General features: G+C 49.3%; 1 protein-coding gene across 2 annotated transcripts in view; it reads right to left on the bottom strand.

Annotated features, from left to right (window-relative positions):
* DTX2 (deltex E3 ubiquitin ligase 2) overlaps positions 1–5227 on the bottom strand; it is a 34976-nt gene extending 29749 nt beyond the window's left edge. For both annotated transcript variants that reach the window (XM_030962824.1, XM_030962825.1), the window contains exons 1-2: positions 5169–5227; positions 106–489 (exon numbers count right to left, since the gene is read on the bottom strand). In XM_030962824.1, coding sequence (XP_030818684.1) covers positions 106–412 — 307 coding nt within the window. In that variant the 5' untranslated portion in view covers positions 413–489; positions 5169–5227. The remainder of the gene's footprint in view (positions 1–105; positions 490–5168) is intronic.
* Between the last annotated feature and the right edge of the window lie 10161 nt (positions 5228–15388).

The following is a 15388-nucleotide window of genomic DNA, read 5'->3' on the forward strand; positions in this document are numbered from 1 at the left end:
CCAGCATGCTAACAAACAGCAGAGCTTTGCAGGGCTCTCACACACAGCACAAGGCCCTGCCTGTCCCCAAGCACACCAGCAGAACGAGTGGGGAAGCTCCCTTACCTGTATCCTGCCGGAATTGTGTCAGGCTTGGAATGTCGATGACATAGGGAGCCAAGGCGGGATCCGCGTGTCCCAAAGGGATGCTGCTGACCAGCCCCGACCCTGAGCGCCGGCCCTTCTGCTGAGAGGCCTGGATAACCTGCTCAATGTAGCTGCAGACATTGCCTCGGTACGGCCTCCACCTGCCGAACTCATCCTGCCACTCCCACACCGCCACCGCCGTGGAGCCGCCGCCGTGCCCCGGGGCAGAAGCGGGCGGGCCCGACGGCCCGGCTGAGCCGCCTCCCGCTCCCTGAGCTGCTGCCATGCTCCTCCCTGAGCTCCGGGCACAGCGCGGGTCCGAGTGGCAGCTGAGCTGGCCTTACACCATTTTCTCCTGGGGACCTGCAGCAAGAAGAGAGAGCACAGGGAGCTGAGAACGACGTCCCAAATCACCCCACCCCACATCACATAAGAGAGGGAAACAAGCTCTGACTTTCACAGAGGATGTTCACTATGGATTTAGAAGACTCCAGAGAAGCAGACTGGCCTCAGAACCCTCTGGCTGAGGGTGAGTGAGGTACCACCACTCACTCCCTGCCAGTGCTGGCAACTTGTGCTAATTGAGGGCAAACACTGTTCAGGGAGACTCTGTCTCCTATGGTTTGTGGCACCAAACACCACCTGAGTCACCAGAGATCTGTACCAAAGATCCCCGAGCCACTGCTGATCTGTGTCAGGCAGACCTGCAAGTCTTGGCATGAGCTCAGACAGACGCTCACTAGCCAGCAGTGTGCCAAGGCAAGCTGCCATCCTGCCCCTTCCCCATGCTCACCACTGCTCCTGGCAGCATCACACCGACCACCCCAATGTGAGCTGCCAAATGCTGGCCAAACACTCATTCACAGAAATTACCGAGTTACACAAATGGTTCCCAAACTCTTCACACTGATCTGAGCTCCAGGGCTACACCATCAGCTCCATTCAGGCTTCTGACCTCTTAGTTTTGGCCCAGGATCAGTCCTGGGACTCCTGTGCAGCATTACACATGCAAACAAAGCCAGAAAACAATTCTTAATGCACAGTTTGCAAATCACAGTACAAACTCTTCTTTAGTTCAGTGTGATCCCAGCAAAAAACAGATGGGAAGGAGTACAAGAGAGCCAGGAGGAACACAGGGCATTATCAACTGCCTGTGCTGAGGGCACTGATTTAGTAGGTCCTCAAGATCAAAGCACACCTATTTGCAGTTTCTCAGGGTGAAAACAAGGAACATCTTGAAACGAGGGACAATCAGCACTAGAGACTCAAGCTCTTAAGAGATGATTTGGAGAAGAATAGAGAAAGGGTAGGAGCCCAAAGACCAGACAAAGACACAAAGGACAGTGAATAAATACCAACAAGAAGAGATCACCACTCTCAGCCCCCAAAGGGATGTAAAAAGAACAGATCCAAAGGCATCACATGATCACCGAGAGACACCAGAGGTCTGATATTTGACATTCCTTGTCTGTTGTGTCACTCCAAGGAATCCTGTCCAAACTATCTGCACACACATCTGTCCAAATGCTGGACGACCACTTGGAGATCCCCACGCTGGTGCTCGTCTGTAGGTGGATTTGGCTGTGAATGAGTGAAACTCATTTTGTTTTAAAATAAATTCGCCTTCTCCCTTCTGAGGCCTCACGTCATTGATTGCTCGCTTAACTCCCATAAGCCAGCAGGGAGCCGTGAGCTTCCTTCCCATCCAATGGAAAAGTTCAGGTCTCCCAAGAGGCAGAGCAGCAGTGGGTGGCTTCCACTGGAGGATGCCATCTGCACAGAGAATGACATCCCTGCCGGATGGGGGAAGATCCCACGCTCTGTGGAGCGTCCCATCCATCATGCCCGTGTGGCTTGATAGCTTAAAAAAGACAGAGGAGAGTGAGCACGGAACAGACACACCCACACGTCTGCATTCATAAGAGGAAGGCAACAGTTTCCCCAGGAATTCAGCGTAAATTAGTTTATGAGCTGCTCTGAGATTTTTATACAACACCCTCAGCTCAACTGGTCTTGGTGACAAACCAAGATCTTACCCTGGTCTCTGCTATTAATCTTTTCCTAGTAATCCATTCCAAGGACAGTTATTTCACTGCTCAAAACAGCTAATTAAGACTTAAGGTATCAAATCCAACACCTGTCTCTGCCACTTCTTTTTATGGCCGGTTTCACATAAACACTTTTCCAGCTCGAGGACCACCAGCATTGTCCATGCCCAACTCAGAGCAAAAGCCAGGCTGTGGCATTTTCTGTCCCACCCACCTGCACGAGGTGCTCTGAACCCCAAATACAGAACCAACACCAAAGTTGTTACCAAACATTCATCAGCAGCCACAGGCAGAGCAGAGAGGAGGGAGGCTGTGAGGAGGCAGTCAGCGGTTCCTTTTCCTTCCTTTCTGAAACAGCAGCAGGAAACTGAAACAAGCAGACACCGCAGCAGAAAAGCCACCTCCTTCCCGTGCCACCTCACACTCAGGGGTAACAGCTGGGTGACAACAGCCTGTCCCTCACCCCCGGGTGGCAGCGATGCTGTGAATCCTGGACCACACGTGGAAGTGCCCGGGCTGGCTGCACGTGAGTGTCGCGTGCTCCAACATCCACTTCCCCATCAGAGTGGGAAAATATTTCCTGTGCTGGGACTGCTGCTCCAAAGGAGGAGCGAGGGGAGTATTTCAGCCTCCTGCCAGTTCTTGCTAAAGCTGCTGGAGCCAGCAGCTGTTCGCATGGATTGGGAAGTGAGGAATGCGGGAGAGCATCAGTAAGCCAGAATTACACAAGTCCTGGAGTTATGGCAAATAACAAAGAAAAGGCCTAAAGTTGCAGTTCCTGATTTCTCTTTGAGAGTTCAGCAGCACACAAATAGTAAAGTTGAGAAATTCAATACTGGAGCTGCTTGTACAGTGTTCAGCATTACACCACAGCAGAAAGGGATTGGGGAAGAGTGGGACGTGGTTTGGGATGTGTTACACATCCCAGCTCACATCTTTACTCAAATCCCATGGACTAGAACACTTCACCTCAAGCTTTAAAAATACCTTGAAAAGCTGAAATTCACATCAACCCTAAAAGCTCTTATTCACCAAACAGTCATAGCTCCAGTCAGAAATCCTCTGGGCCACCTTTCCTCCAGTGAAAACAAAACCTTGGCTAATTCAAGTGCAGACTTAAATATTCCAGCCAGATGCCCTTCACTTTGAAAGTATTTGGTAACACTGGCTCAGAGCTTGAGTATGGATTTGTTTGGTTGGAACTTTACGCCCAGCACAATCTCTGAAACATTTGTCCACATGGCTTTAATTGGAGACTTGGACAGGAAAAAAACTGAGTGCATTTCAGATGTGTTTTCCAGCAGCTTCACTCCCTGCTCCTCAAACTCCAGCAAATGGTGGTGAGAAAGCTGGAGAATGGAAATTGAAACCTTTGAAAGCTGTGTTTAATTCTCTGTTCTACTTCCAGAAAGCAGAATTTTCTTTCGCTTTAAATGCAGGATCTTAAAATTCATGGGTCTGAGATGATTTCTAAAAATGCCAACTCCTTTTGTTAAGTTTCTGAACTTGAATTGCCAGTGCTGATAAAAGTTATCACGAAATGCGAGCTTGTACCTGGAAAAGAAAAAGAGCCTTGGGAGCTCTTGAGCTGGGCTGAATTAAAAATAAAAACCACCAGATTGGTAAAATAAGAAACTTTTTTGCAGGTTGTTCCGAAACGAGAGCGCCCAGGAGGGATCGTTAAGCATCAGGACACCACTTTGAGAGACAGGACTGGGAAGGCACCAAAGATCCCATGGGAAGAGATTACACAGGGATTAGGGGAGCACATAAAGCACAGCGAGGCCACAGGGCTGCAGTAAAACGTGCCCCTGTGCTGGGGGCACGACTGGAGCAGCGTTACAGGTGCCCTGTGCCCTCCCCCGACCCCAAACCAGGGCCCCACACCAGCTGAGCTGCACTTCTGGGCACAGCAAAACCCCATGCAACAGGGTTGGAAGCTGTTGCCAGGTAATTCACACCCAAACACACTTTTCCTTACACAAGCACCCAGCACCGATTAGCACCAACCAAAGAGAAAGAACAGAGAAAGAACAGAGAAAGAGCTCGGCAGCAGGGCAGGGTCACAATAATAACTCCAAGCACGCAGATCCATCCCAGTCCTGCCCTCTCCCAGCCTCTGCTGATCCTCACGGCACAAGGTGGCTGCCTTGACAGCCAAAACAACAGAAGAAATAACCCGGCTGCTCCAAACCCGGACTGCTTCCATTCAAAACAAGCTGTTAAGCAAGTTCCCCTCGGAGGGGGAAAATAGAGACGGCAGCTGAGGCGGAACAAAGCGTTTGCCGGACAGTTAAGCCGAGGGCTGGTTTCGGACACGGGTGAATTGAGAAACTGAGGCAGCGAGAGGAGGGCAGGTACAGCCAGACACAGATCCCACCTGGCCACGGGATCTCACCACCCTTTGCGTCCAACCCGACCGCTCCTGGGCCCTGCTGGGCACCCAGGCGGGTTATTATTTACGGGGAGATCACTGATTTGTGAGGTGAGAACCCGGTACCATCTGCAGCGGTCCTCCAGCTCCCCAATGCCCTCCGGTCGTGGCAGGAGCTCCTGGCTAAGCCGGGTCCCGCCTGAGGAGCCTGTGGGGCCACCCGCCCCTCAGGGAGCTCCCCCGGCCCTGGGCAGCACCGCCACCAGCGCAGCCGCCCGCTGGCTCCCACCGCCCCCCGGTACCACGGACACCCCCGGGGTGTCCGGGCGACACCGACCGCTCCGGAAGCTGCGGCGGGGCGGGGGCCTGGTGCGAGGGGAACGGCGCCCGTGCCCCGGGACCCCAGGCAGGCCGGGCCCGGAGCGGCCACAACGGCCCGGGCGGTCCCTCGCGAACGGCCCGGGCTGCGCGGCACTGGGAACGGGGTGCCGGGGGTGCCCGCCCGCGGGTGTCCGCCCCGCGAAGCACAGCCCAGCCCAGCCCAGCCCAGCCCAGCTCCCCGTCCCGGCGCCGCTGTCCCCCGGTCCCGTCAGCCCTCAGCCGCGCCCCCGGCCCCTCACCCCGAGCAGGGCCCGGCGCTGCCGCTCCCGGCCCGCGGTCACGGAACCTCCGCGCGTGCGCACGCGAGACGGCCGGGGGCCAGCTGAGGGGGCGGGGCTCAGGGGGCGGGGCCAGGTGGGGAGGGAGGGACGTGATTGGTGGAGGCGTGAGGGAGAGGAACGGCGAGCGTGAGGCGGGGGGTGGGAGCGAGGCTGGAAATGAGTGTGGTAATTAATATGGTAATGAGTGTGGTAATGAGTGTGGGTGTGCGGGACCGAGTGTGGAAATGAGCGTGATAATAAGTGCGATAATGAATAGGTAATGAGTGTGAGCGTGCTGAACCGAGTGTGAGTGTGCGGGACAGAGTATGATAATGAGTATGGTAATGAGTGTGAGGGACCGAGTGTTATAACGAGTGTGAGTGTGAGGGACCGAGTGTGGTAATGAATATGATAATGAGTGTGTGATAGTGATAATGAGCATGTATGATACTGTGTGATAGTGCGAGTGACAATGTGTGACAGTGAGTGTGTGACAATGAGCGGGTGTTAGTGACTGTGTGTGTGATGGTGTATGATAGTGAGTGTGAGATAGTGTATGACAATGAGTGTGTGAATGATTGTGTGTCACACTGAGTGCGAATAGACGAGGAAAAGTGTGTAAATGATAGTGACAGTGATAGTGTGTGTGAGAGAGAGAACGGGTGGTGTGTGTATGTGGGATAGTGGGGGTGTGAGTGTGACGGTGTGTGTGATGGTGTGGGGGTGTGTGTGAGTGTGATATTGTCCATGTGAATGTGATACCATCTGTGTGAGTGTGAGCATGGGTAGTACTGGGGGGGTGAGATGCTCTGCGTGTGCAGGGGATTCTGAGTGTGAGTGTGCCCATGTGTGTGATGGGCTCTGTGTGTATGTCATGGGATGGGGTGTGTGTGTGTGGGTGTGTGTGTGTGGGTGTGTGTGTGATGGGCTCTGTGTGTGTTTCTATGTGTGTGTTGCACACCACCAGTGCAGCCTCTCCTGCAGTTTAACACCTCTGGGAGCTCCTGTGGGAATCTGGCTGTGACCCCTGGAGCCAGATCCAGCCTGCATTAACCAGCTGCTCACCACCTGGAGGGTTTAGCTTACATCCCAGTAAATCTCAAGCAGAGCCCTGGAGATGCCTGCTCCTTGTTTGGGATGAGGATGGTGGAACACAACCCTGTGTGCCACAGATCTCTCCAAGGACACAGCACTGCTCCCTCCCAGCTGCTGCTCCTCCAACACCACCCTTGCAAGATGTGGGTGTTTATTTGGGAATTCCTTTGATCCTGGAGCGTCTTGGAGGGTGCTGCATCACTTCTTCCTGCTCCCTTAGAGGTGGCCAGACCCCACCTGGGTTTTCCCCTTTCCTGTAACCCCCACAAAGACCTCAGCAGCAGTGATTAAAGAACCCCAGAACCAGAGAATCATTTAGGCTGAAAAAGACCCTTAAGATCTCCATAATTCCTTCTGAACCAGGAAGTGTTCACCAGTCCTTATCAAATGACTTGAAACCTCCCTGGACTTTATACCCAGCAGCACTGATTCACCCATGCCATGATACACCTGCCCCAAAAGGTTTGTAAAATAAAGAAGATGATGTTTGGAGTCAGTAGTCACAAAAAAATAATATATATACGTTATTTAAGTGTTATAGAAGCACTTAATGCTGTAAAAATGGAAGTATATTATAAAAACTCTTCTTTCAGGGTTAAACATGTGAGACTTATCTTTACAGAACCTGAATAAAGTTGTTTTTCATCCCAAAATGTGCAGTGCCAAGCACATAACCACAACAGCTCCAGTGAAAACCCTCTGGAGCTGCCTCCCCCCCCAGCTCAGCCTCGTATGCAAATGCCCATGGATTTCTCTGCTCCAGGATGGATGAGACTGTCACCTTCTTGAGTTCAGAATACTCACAAAGTACTAATAATTGCCAGAAGTGATTGATAGCCTGCTTGTAATGTGTCTGCTTAAGCAATAAGCTTCACATTTACAAGTCAGGTGCTTGGGATTCCTGTCTCCTGTGGCTGTAATTAGAAACTGGAGAGCAATGCAGAGGGTTTTTTGTTCTTTTCCTGAAAAATACATAGGAATGCTTTTCCAGAAAAATACATAGGAATGCTTTATAAAGCTGTGCTGGGAGCAGACTCAGTGATCCACGTGGTTGCACTGGTGTGAAATGTCCTGTGATCCTAAATAGGAAAAGGTTTCAGGGAGGTTTGAGGATGGTGAAGAAGGGTTTCTATTGAGTCTTGCAGACCTTCCTGGCGTGGCTGGGAGATAAAGGGATGCTCCCAGTGAGGAGTCCTGGCTGGTGAGAGAGGATGGGCGAGGCCTCAGGGTGATGTTCTGGGGCTGAAGGTGCTGCTGATAAGGGCTGCAGGGTGGGGCAGAGCTGAGGTGAATTGGGTGCAGCTCCTGGCTGGAGGGAAGGGCTGTACGGTGGAGATAAAGCAGCCAGGTGGTGGCTGAGCTGTGGGAAGAGTCTTAAATTATTTATTTATTTATTTTTATTTTTGAGCAGGAATTCATGATCTGATTTTGCATCAGGGTCCCTGGAGGGTTTTGCCAGGCACAGTGGGTGCCTCACCTCAGCAGTACAAGTGCATGGCTGGTCCTCAATCTCCCTTTTCTCACACCTCTCCATCACTTATCCTGTATCCCATGATGATCCAACACCCTGCAAGGGGTTAACAGAGCCATGGGCAACATGAATGAGGGGTCTGGTGACCAGCTGAGCCTGTCAGACATCACTGCACAACTTCCTCCAACTATGTGGGGGTGGCTGTAAAGATCCTCAATGATCCCCAAGTCTAAAAGCTGAACCTCAGTGTCTTGCTGTCCCTAAGGACCCTGTTTCCACAGGGGATGCAGACCTCAAAATCCTCTCTGCCTGCAAAAATATTTTCTATTATACATGATTTTTACCTTAATGACCTCCAGATTTTAACATAGTCCCTTATGCTTTCTTTTTTTTTTCCAGCTGGACCCCTTTCTCCCCATGCTGTTCTTTCCCACACCCTTCTCTGCATGCTCCCCAAATCAGCATGCAAAGCACTGAGTCCTCCAACGAGGCATCACCTCCTGTCTGATCCATCCACACACTGGGGTAACCAGCCAAATATTTGCCTTCCCCTGCTCCTTTCCTTGCAGTGCAGTTGAATTAATTTCTCCGTGGCTGCTCCCTCTCACAGGGTTTTGGCTCGAGGTCCTCCACTAATGTCTACAAACCCTGATGCTCGAGGCTCTGTTAAATTGCCAGGCTTAGCCTGGTGCTCCAGGGAATAGCCTGGCCACTTAGGAAACTGCCTGTCCAAGCTCTGCTGGGATTGCTGCAGCACTTTCAATTCACAGCCCACTCGATTTCAGATTAATTTCCCTGAGCAGACAAACCCAAAGTGACAGGAATTAGGAAGAAATTCCTCTGCAGGCAAAGGATAATAGGTGAAATTTCGTTTCTTTTTTTCTCTGTAGCAGCTGCTGCTGGTTCCTGCCAGGGACCAGTGAGACAAAGCAGGGATGGATCTGGTGTGGGCCAGATCCTCCTCCTGCTGGGGGACTTTGCTGTCCAGCCCCTGGGATTTACCTGCTCAGAGGGTCATGTTCCTCATCCCTGCTGGTACTGGGAGATGCCCCATGAGCTCAGCTCAGCTCTCTGTGTTCCACTGCCTGCCTTCTCTGGGGAAATCACAAAGTCTTGAACAGTTTATGTTGGAAGGGACCAGCCCAGGTTGTTCCAACCCCCTGCGATGGGCAGGGACACCTTCCACCATCCCAGGCTGCTCCAAGCCCCACTCAACCTGACCTTGAACACTTCCAGCATCCACATCTTCTCTGGGCAACCTGTGCCAGGGCCTCACCACACTCATCATAAAACATTCTTTCCTTATGCCAATCCTAAATTTACCATTCTAATTTGGAGCCCCAGCCTCTTTTTCTGTCATCCTGACCCCAATCAAAAGGCTCTCTCCATCCCTGCCTTTGCTAAATCCAGCTGGGAAACTCTGGAGCCGAGTCCCCTGGGCTGTGTTCCTGGCTCACCTGCTCTGGCCACGCTCACCTCGCCATTAACGCTGATTAGGGGCAGAACTCATCCCGTTCTGCCTTCTGCCTGCTTTTCCCAGCGGAGATTTCCTCTCCTTTCCCGAATCCCAGCCTCTCGCTGCAGCTGCGTGCCACCTAGTGCACACTGAGCCTCGCAGCAGCCACCAGGGCCGGCCATCCATCCCCCCCGAGCTTTCCTGGAGCTAAACTGAGACATGAACTCTAAGGAATTTAGAGATTTTAGAGGAGCTAAGATTTTAGTTAGAAATAAGCTTTGTTGGAGTTAATTAAAATAAATGGGTAGGCCTTGATGAAGTTAAGAGTTAGTAGTTAACTAATAATTGATTGTTTGTCAGCACAATGTTTGGCTAGATGGGTTTATAATGAAGAATATAGAAACTGATAAATTGCTTTTAGGAGCATAAGACAATTGTGGCCTCCTCTGTTCTGAAAACAATTGAAGACGGGAATGGGAGTTCTACCAAGGGTTCATTTGTCATATTTGCATTGGGAAGGTAGAAAGGTCAGAACGAGGAAGACTTCATTTACTTCCTCATTTTGGGACCCCTCCCCATGAAAGGGACCACAGACCCATTTCAAGGGGTCAAACTACACATGCTTAATGGCTTCTGAACTAATTACCATAAAAAGCAGGGAATGGGATGTACCAAGGTTGTGAATATATATTTGTATTTTGGGTATTCAATATTTGTACAGATAAAAGGACTCTGTAATCACCTGTAAATTGTGGTGTGTATTTGGGAGCTATCCCACAATAAACACACACTTTCTAACTCTAAACTGTTCGAGAGTTTTTGTCCCTCACAGTTGGATATTGGTACTAGATCAACACCCAAATTTTTTAATAAATCAAAATGAGCCTTTCTAGGTCCCTTCCAACCCGAGCTGCTCCATGCTGTGTCAGCCTCGGGCATGGCTTCTCCATCCCACACAGGTTCCTGCACTGGCAGGCATTGATGTCCCCCCATCTGTCTTGTCAGCCTGGCTGTCCCCACACAGGTTATCACTTCCCAGCCACCCACTTGGGCACAGTTTGGGCTCTCTGGGGTGAATCTGAAAGCACTGAGGCTGCAGCACTCTCATCTCACAGCAGGAGTGGGATGGATGAATTCCCCAGAGAAGCCAGCAGGTGCTGGTGCCAATGGACAAGTCACAGAAATAAAGACACCTATATTAACATCTGAATGTAGATATAACATATGTGAAAAACGCCAATCACTTAATTAAAAAAATTAAAGTTTATTCGGTAATAAAATGGTTATAAAAATAGCAATGTAATTAAAGTAATAATAATTTGGACAATTTGGATTAGGACAATATAAGACAATAAAACAAAGAGTTAGGGACATCTGGGTACCTTTTCTAGGCAAAATAAGCCCAAAAAAGGACCCACATTAACAGATGATTAACCCTTAAAAGCAACAGCTTGTTGCATATTCATACACCTCATACATGATGCAAAAATTCCATTCAAACACAGGATTCTGTCTGGTCAGTGTCAACTTTTTCCTCTTAATCCTGACTTCATCTTCAGGGCTGAGTGAGGCGGGAAGAAGTTAATTTCTTCCGACAAGAGAGCAATAAATTCATTTTCTCTGAAAGATTTAGGTGTCCTGTAGCTGCTATCTCACTCTCACTGCAAATCCTTTCCTTAAAAAAAAGTATCCTACATAGCATAGTTTCTATTTTAACATTATGTTATAACCCAAAACTATATTTAACACACCACTTAAGAAAATTAATACAGCATAACTTTCTAATATAGCACATATAATACTCATTTTAATATTTGCAAAAAGCCAATCATAAAATGCGCCTCTTTCACGCATATATATGGCTATAGGATATACATATATATAATATATATATATATATATATATATATATAGGATCCTGCTGCCAGGTGATGTAGGGGGATAGAACATAAGAAAATAAAGATGGTGTAGAAAGTAATCTTACCCCTAAGGAGTTGCAGCTGGGTCAATTATCAAAGATTAGCAGCAGGCCTGACTTGAACAGGCCACAGCTGTGACCAGTCAGAAGAAGAGTGGAATAAAAGAGTGGGGTGGGTGCGTGAGAAGGGAACTGGAGTTTGCTGGCTGCTGTGTGAAGAGGAAAGAGTCAGTGCTCTGAGAAGAGCTGCCCATGAGAGAGCACCAAGGTATGGAACTTTTGTGGTAAGGAGGTAACAGCACGGAACCCCTGCAATAAGACGACAACAAGGTGAGGTTTCACTCTCAGAAGTGATGGCAGAAAGACAAATGGAGTTCCAGACACACCCTAGAGCTCATGGTCCCCAGTGAGTGGCAGAGGGGACCCAGCTCCCTGTTTCCCACCTCGATGTGATTTGTTCCTGCCCTCCCCAGCCCTGGATGGAGGCTGGAGCCCAGGGCATGGATCTGCTGCCCTCTGGAGAGCAGAGCCTCCTGTCAGCACCGTGTCCTTGGGCTGCTCCTTCCCCCCTGCCCCAGGTGCTTTCTGCAGGAAGCAGAACAGATTAGGGAGGAACAAAGGTGATTTTGTCCGGGGAGGGGATGGGTACCTCTCTCTGAGCTCCCTGCAGCCCGGAGCGATGCTGAGCCTCCCTGGGGGCTTCCACTGCTCTTTCCTCAGCCCTGCTTTTCCTTCAGTGCTTATCAACTGCCAGAAAATGCCTTAAAATTCGCTCGTGGTTCTCAAATAGCACAGGAGTGTGCTGGGAGCACAGCCCTAGCTGCAGCGAGGCGGGGCTTGATGTCAGGACAGGGAACCAAAATGGTCTTTTTACAGAAAGATTTGCATCTTTCTCTTCTTCAAAGGCTGCTGGACACGGGCTGGTTTGGGGCTGAGAGCTCCCAGACCCCACATTGCAGGGTCCCATCCCTGGCTGTGCCCTGGAGGAGCAGAGGAACGAGGGGAGGCTCCATCCTGCCAAAATGCAGCATTTTTTGTGCCTGTGCTCCCAAAAGTGAAAGCAGCAGCAGGAACCCCCTAAATACCCAGTGATTTAGCTCAGCAAGGGAATCCTGTCACTCTTTATAAACCAGCTAATGGCTTGAAACAGCAACTGGTATTCTCAGCCCCTTGTTTCCCTCCTGGCAGCAAGAAGGTGCCTTTTGTTTCAGCTTACAGTTTTTTCATATGGCACCAGGCCCTTCTTTACATCCCAAATGCATTCCTGGCCATGTTATAGCCTGGGCAAATTAAATTCTCTCTCTTCTCTGTGCTTTCCCAACTAATTGGAAAGGGAAACCACTTATGAGTTTTGATTTTTTTTTTTCTGGAGGCCTTGCATTTTCTGCAGTTTCATGAGCCACTTGTTTTCCCCAGTTTCTACCCATGGCCAAGCTGCTGCCAGAAGAGAGGTCAGCTGGAGATGCCACCACTGCCATAGGAAGCTGCTCATGGCACGTGGCAGCTGCTGAGTGTGGGGATGGCCCTGAGTAATCCAGAAGCTTCTCCCCCATGAGCATCTCTGGAGTGTCCTTGCCTGGCTGGGCAGCAGGACCATCAGGAAAAGCACAAAAAGAGCTGCTTCTTCTTTTTTTTTTTTTCTTCCTGGCACACAAGAGAACAGCCTTGCTGTCCTGTGGAATTTTATAATTAGCCTTTCTTATGTTGTGGCTGCTCCTTGAATAAGGCTGGCTGTGTTTTCTTTCCCTCCAGAGCAGTGTAATCCCCCAGCCTGATACTGCCAAGCCACTCCAAGCACACACAGGAACATGGAAAAAGGCTGAGATGCTGCCCCAAAACCCAGAGAAATCCTGGATGGAGTGGAGAGCATTCTATTCCTGCATGTCCACATTTTGCTCCTGGTCTGCAAAACCTGGCTGGGGATTGATGCTGGAGCTGATGATTCCCAGTCCATGGGCCCTGGCAGACAGCCAGGAGTGTGGGGAGTTTGTCAAAGTTTAGGCAAAACAGACTTAAAAGGCACCTTTGAAACTTGTGCTCATGATCTGGTTAATTAGAACTTTGCTGCTACTGGGAAATAAAAGTGCCTAATTGCTAATTACTGAATCCCTGCAAGAAAGGAACAGCAGAAGCAGTTGGCGACAGTTGCAGCCAGAGCTGGCTTTGTGCAGAGTTAAAATACAAAACCCAGACTTTTTAGGGCATTTAGATGTCTGAGCTTTGCATAGGAGCAAGTGAAAAATCCAGCAGCAAGAGCCACAAGGCAAATTCTGCCTCCTGTGAGAACCAGGGCAGGAATCCTGTGGCTCATAAAATCAACTTGTTCAAAGCCAAATGCACACCAGGCTCCTAAAATTGCTGGGGAACTTAAGAATTCATAAGTCTGGGAAACCCAGTATGTTTGGAGGTTCCTTTTCTGTGGTCTTCAAGGCTGCTGAGACCCAAGAGTTTCACATTATCTGGCTTTTACTTGCAATGATGGTTAAAATGGTTTAAAGGCTGTAATAGTTAAAAATTATTAAATATACACAATTATTTTTAAAATAAAAAATTAAATAATTTAAAAAAATAATATTAAATTTAAAAATAATTTAAATTTTATAGTATTTAAAATTATTTTTAAACTTAAAATAATTAAAATTTTCAAAATAAAATAAAAATTCTAATTAAAATATTTAAATAAGTAATTAAAGAATCTCTTTAAAATAAAGAGATGCCATGGTCAGAAGCAGAAGAAGACAACATGAATGTGTAGAGCAGAAGGTGGTGAAGGTGGATGGGGAAGGTTTCCAGCCCCAGGACATCCCTCACCACAGGCTGAGAGCGCAGGGACAGGTCAGGTCCCTCTAATGTCCTCAGCAGAGATGGCTTGGATGGTCAGACAGGCAAAATCCTATGAAAAGGGACTCTAAAGGTAATTTCTTGCCTAGGAGCAGGCAGGGAAGACCATGGTTTGCCCAAGGAACAGGTGTCCAAGGCCCCCAGGCTGGGAAGGGGATCAGAACCATCCCCTCCTGCTGCACCCCAGTGCAGGCTCAGAAGGATTCCCAGCCAGGTGGTTATTGCTGGCTTCCTCGCCAGGTGGGCACTCACACAGCCCAGGAGGGAGGTGGGAAAGAGCTGAAAAGCCCAAATTCTCTGAAAAAGCTTCTTCCTTCCCCTTGAGGCTCTGCCAGCACCCAATTTAAGGATGTGTCCCTGCCTGCCTCCCTGAAACCCGAGCCATTCCCTCCCCGCCATGTCTCCTTAGCGGTCTGGTCTTCCCTCTCTTTCTGCTTCTTCTTCCTCCTCTTCTCCCTTCTCCTGCTCCCCCTCTTTCTGCTTTGCTTTGGGGATGATCTGCCCCAGCATGGGTTGCAGGGCTGCCATCCTGCTGTAACCCAGCAGCAGCAGCCCCAAAACTGCCAAGGGATGACAGGCTGGAGCTGTTCCGTTGATGGATGAGATCCATTTTCTTCCCCCTTTTAATTTTTTTTAAATTTACTAAGCAAGATCTCACCTAAAGAAAAAATATCCTGCCTTATCCCCATCCCCATCTTACCAGGAATATTAATTTCAATCGTTATTTTTGAAGATTTTATAACTAACTAGCCAGCTCCTTTGTTTATTTCAAAAGAGGACGGATATTTCTGGGATTTGATACATCCATCTTTATACTGGAGAGAAAATACCAAACAGGTATGTGGATTTATGATGCTTTTATTTTAGGTCAGGGTGGTAATTGCAAATAATGATCTGGCAGGGTGGTGGTAGCTGAAAAACTGTGATTTCTCCTGAAGTTGTTTGAATAGTCAAAAAGTGGAAGAAGTGATAAACAGAGAATGGGGGGTCACTCCAGCTGTGGCCAAGGGGACCAAAAGGGATGAAAAGGGGTGCTGTGGGGTCCTGTGTCCAGGTGGGAGGAGGGAGTTTTCAGTTTTCACTGAGGGCAAAGGGCTGGCTGGGCACAGTGTGTTCGCTGTGCTGTGTTATTTGGGGTGAAAGCAGAGAATTTCTATGCCCCAGGTGAAAGCCCTGATCCTCCCCTGTGGGTTTTGTACCATCCCTGGTGGTCAGTGCTTGTGCAGCATGGGGCTGATGGAGGATTTGCTGCTTCTCCAAGTGGATCCATGGTAGGGGGTGGTTCACAGGACACCTGACAGCCTGAAAACCTTGGTGTGAAGGGACTTCCATAAACCCACATTGGGCAACACTTTAAATCATAGAATCATGACAAAATTATAGAATGGTTTGGGTTGGAAGGGACCTTAAAGCTCATT

This window comes from Camarhynchus parvulus, chromosome 19, assembly GCF_901933205.1.
Source record: "Camarhynchus parvulus chromosome 19, STF_HiC, whole genome shotgun sequence".
NCBI classification, from domain to species: domain Eukaryota; kingdom Metazoa; phylum Chordata; class Aves; order Passeriformes; family Thraupidae; genus Camarhynchus; species Camarhynchus parvulus.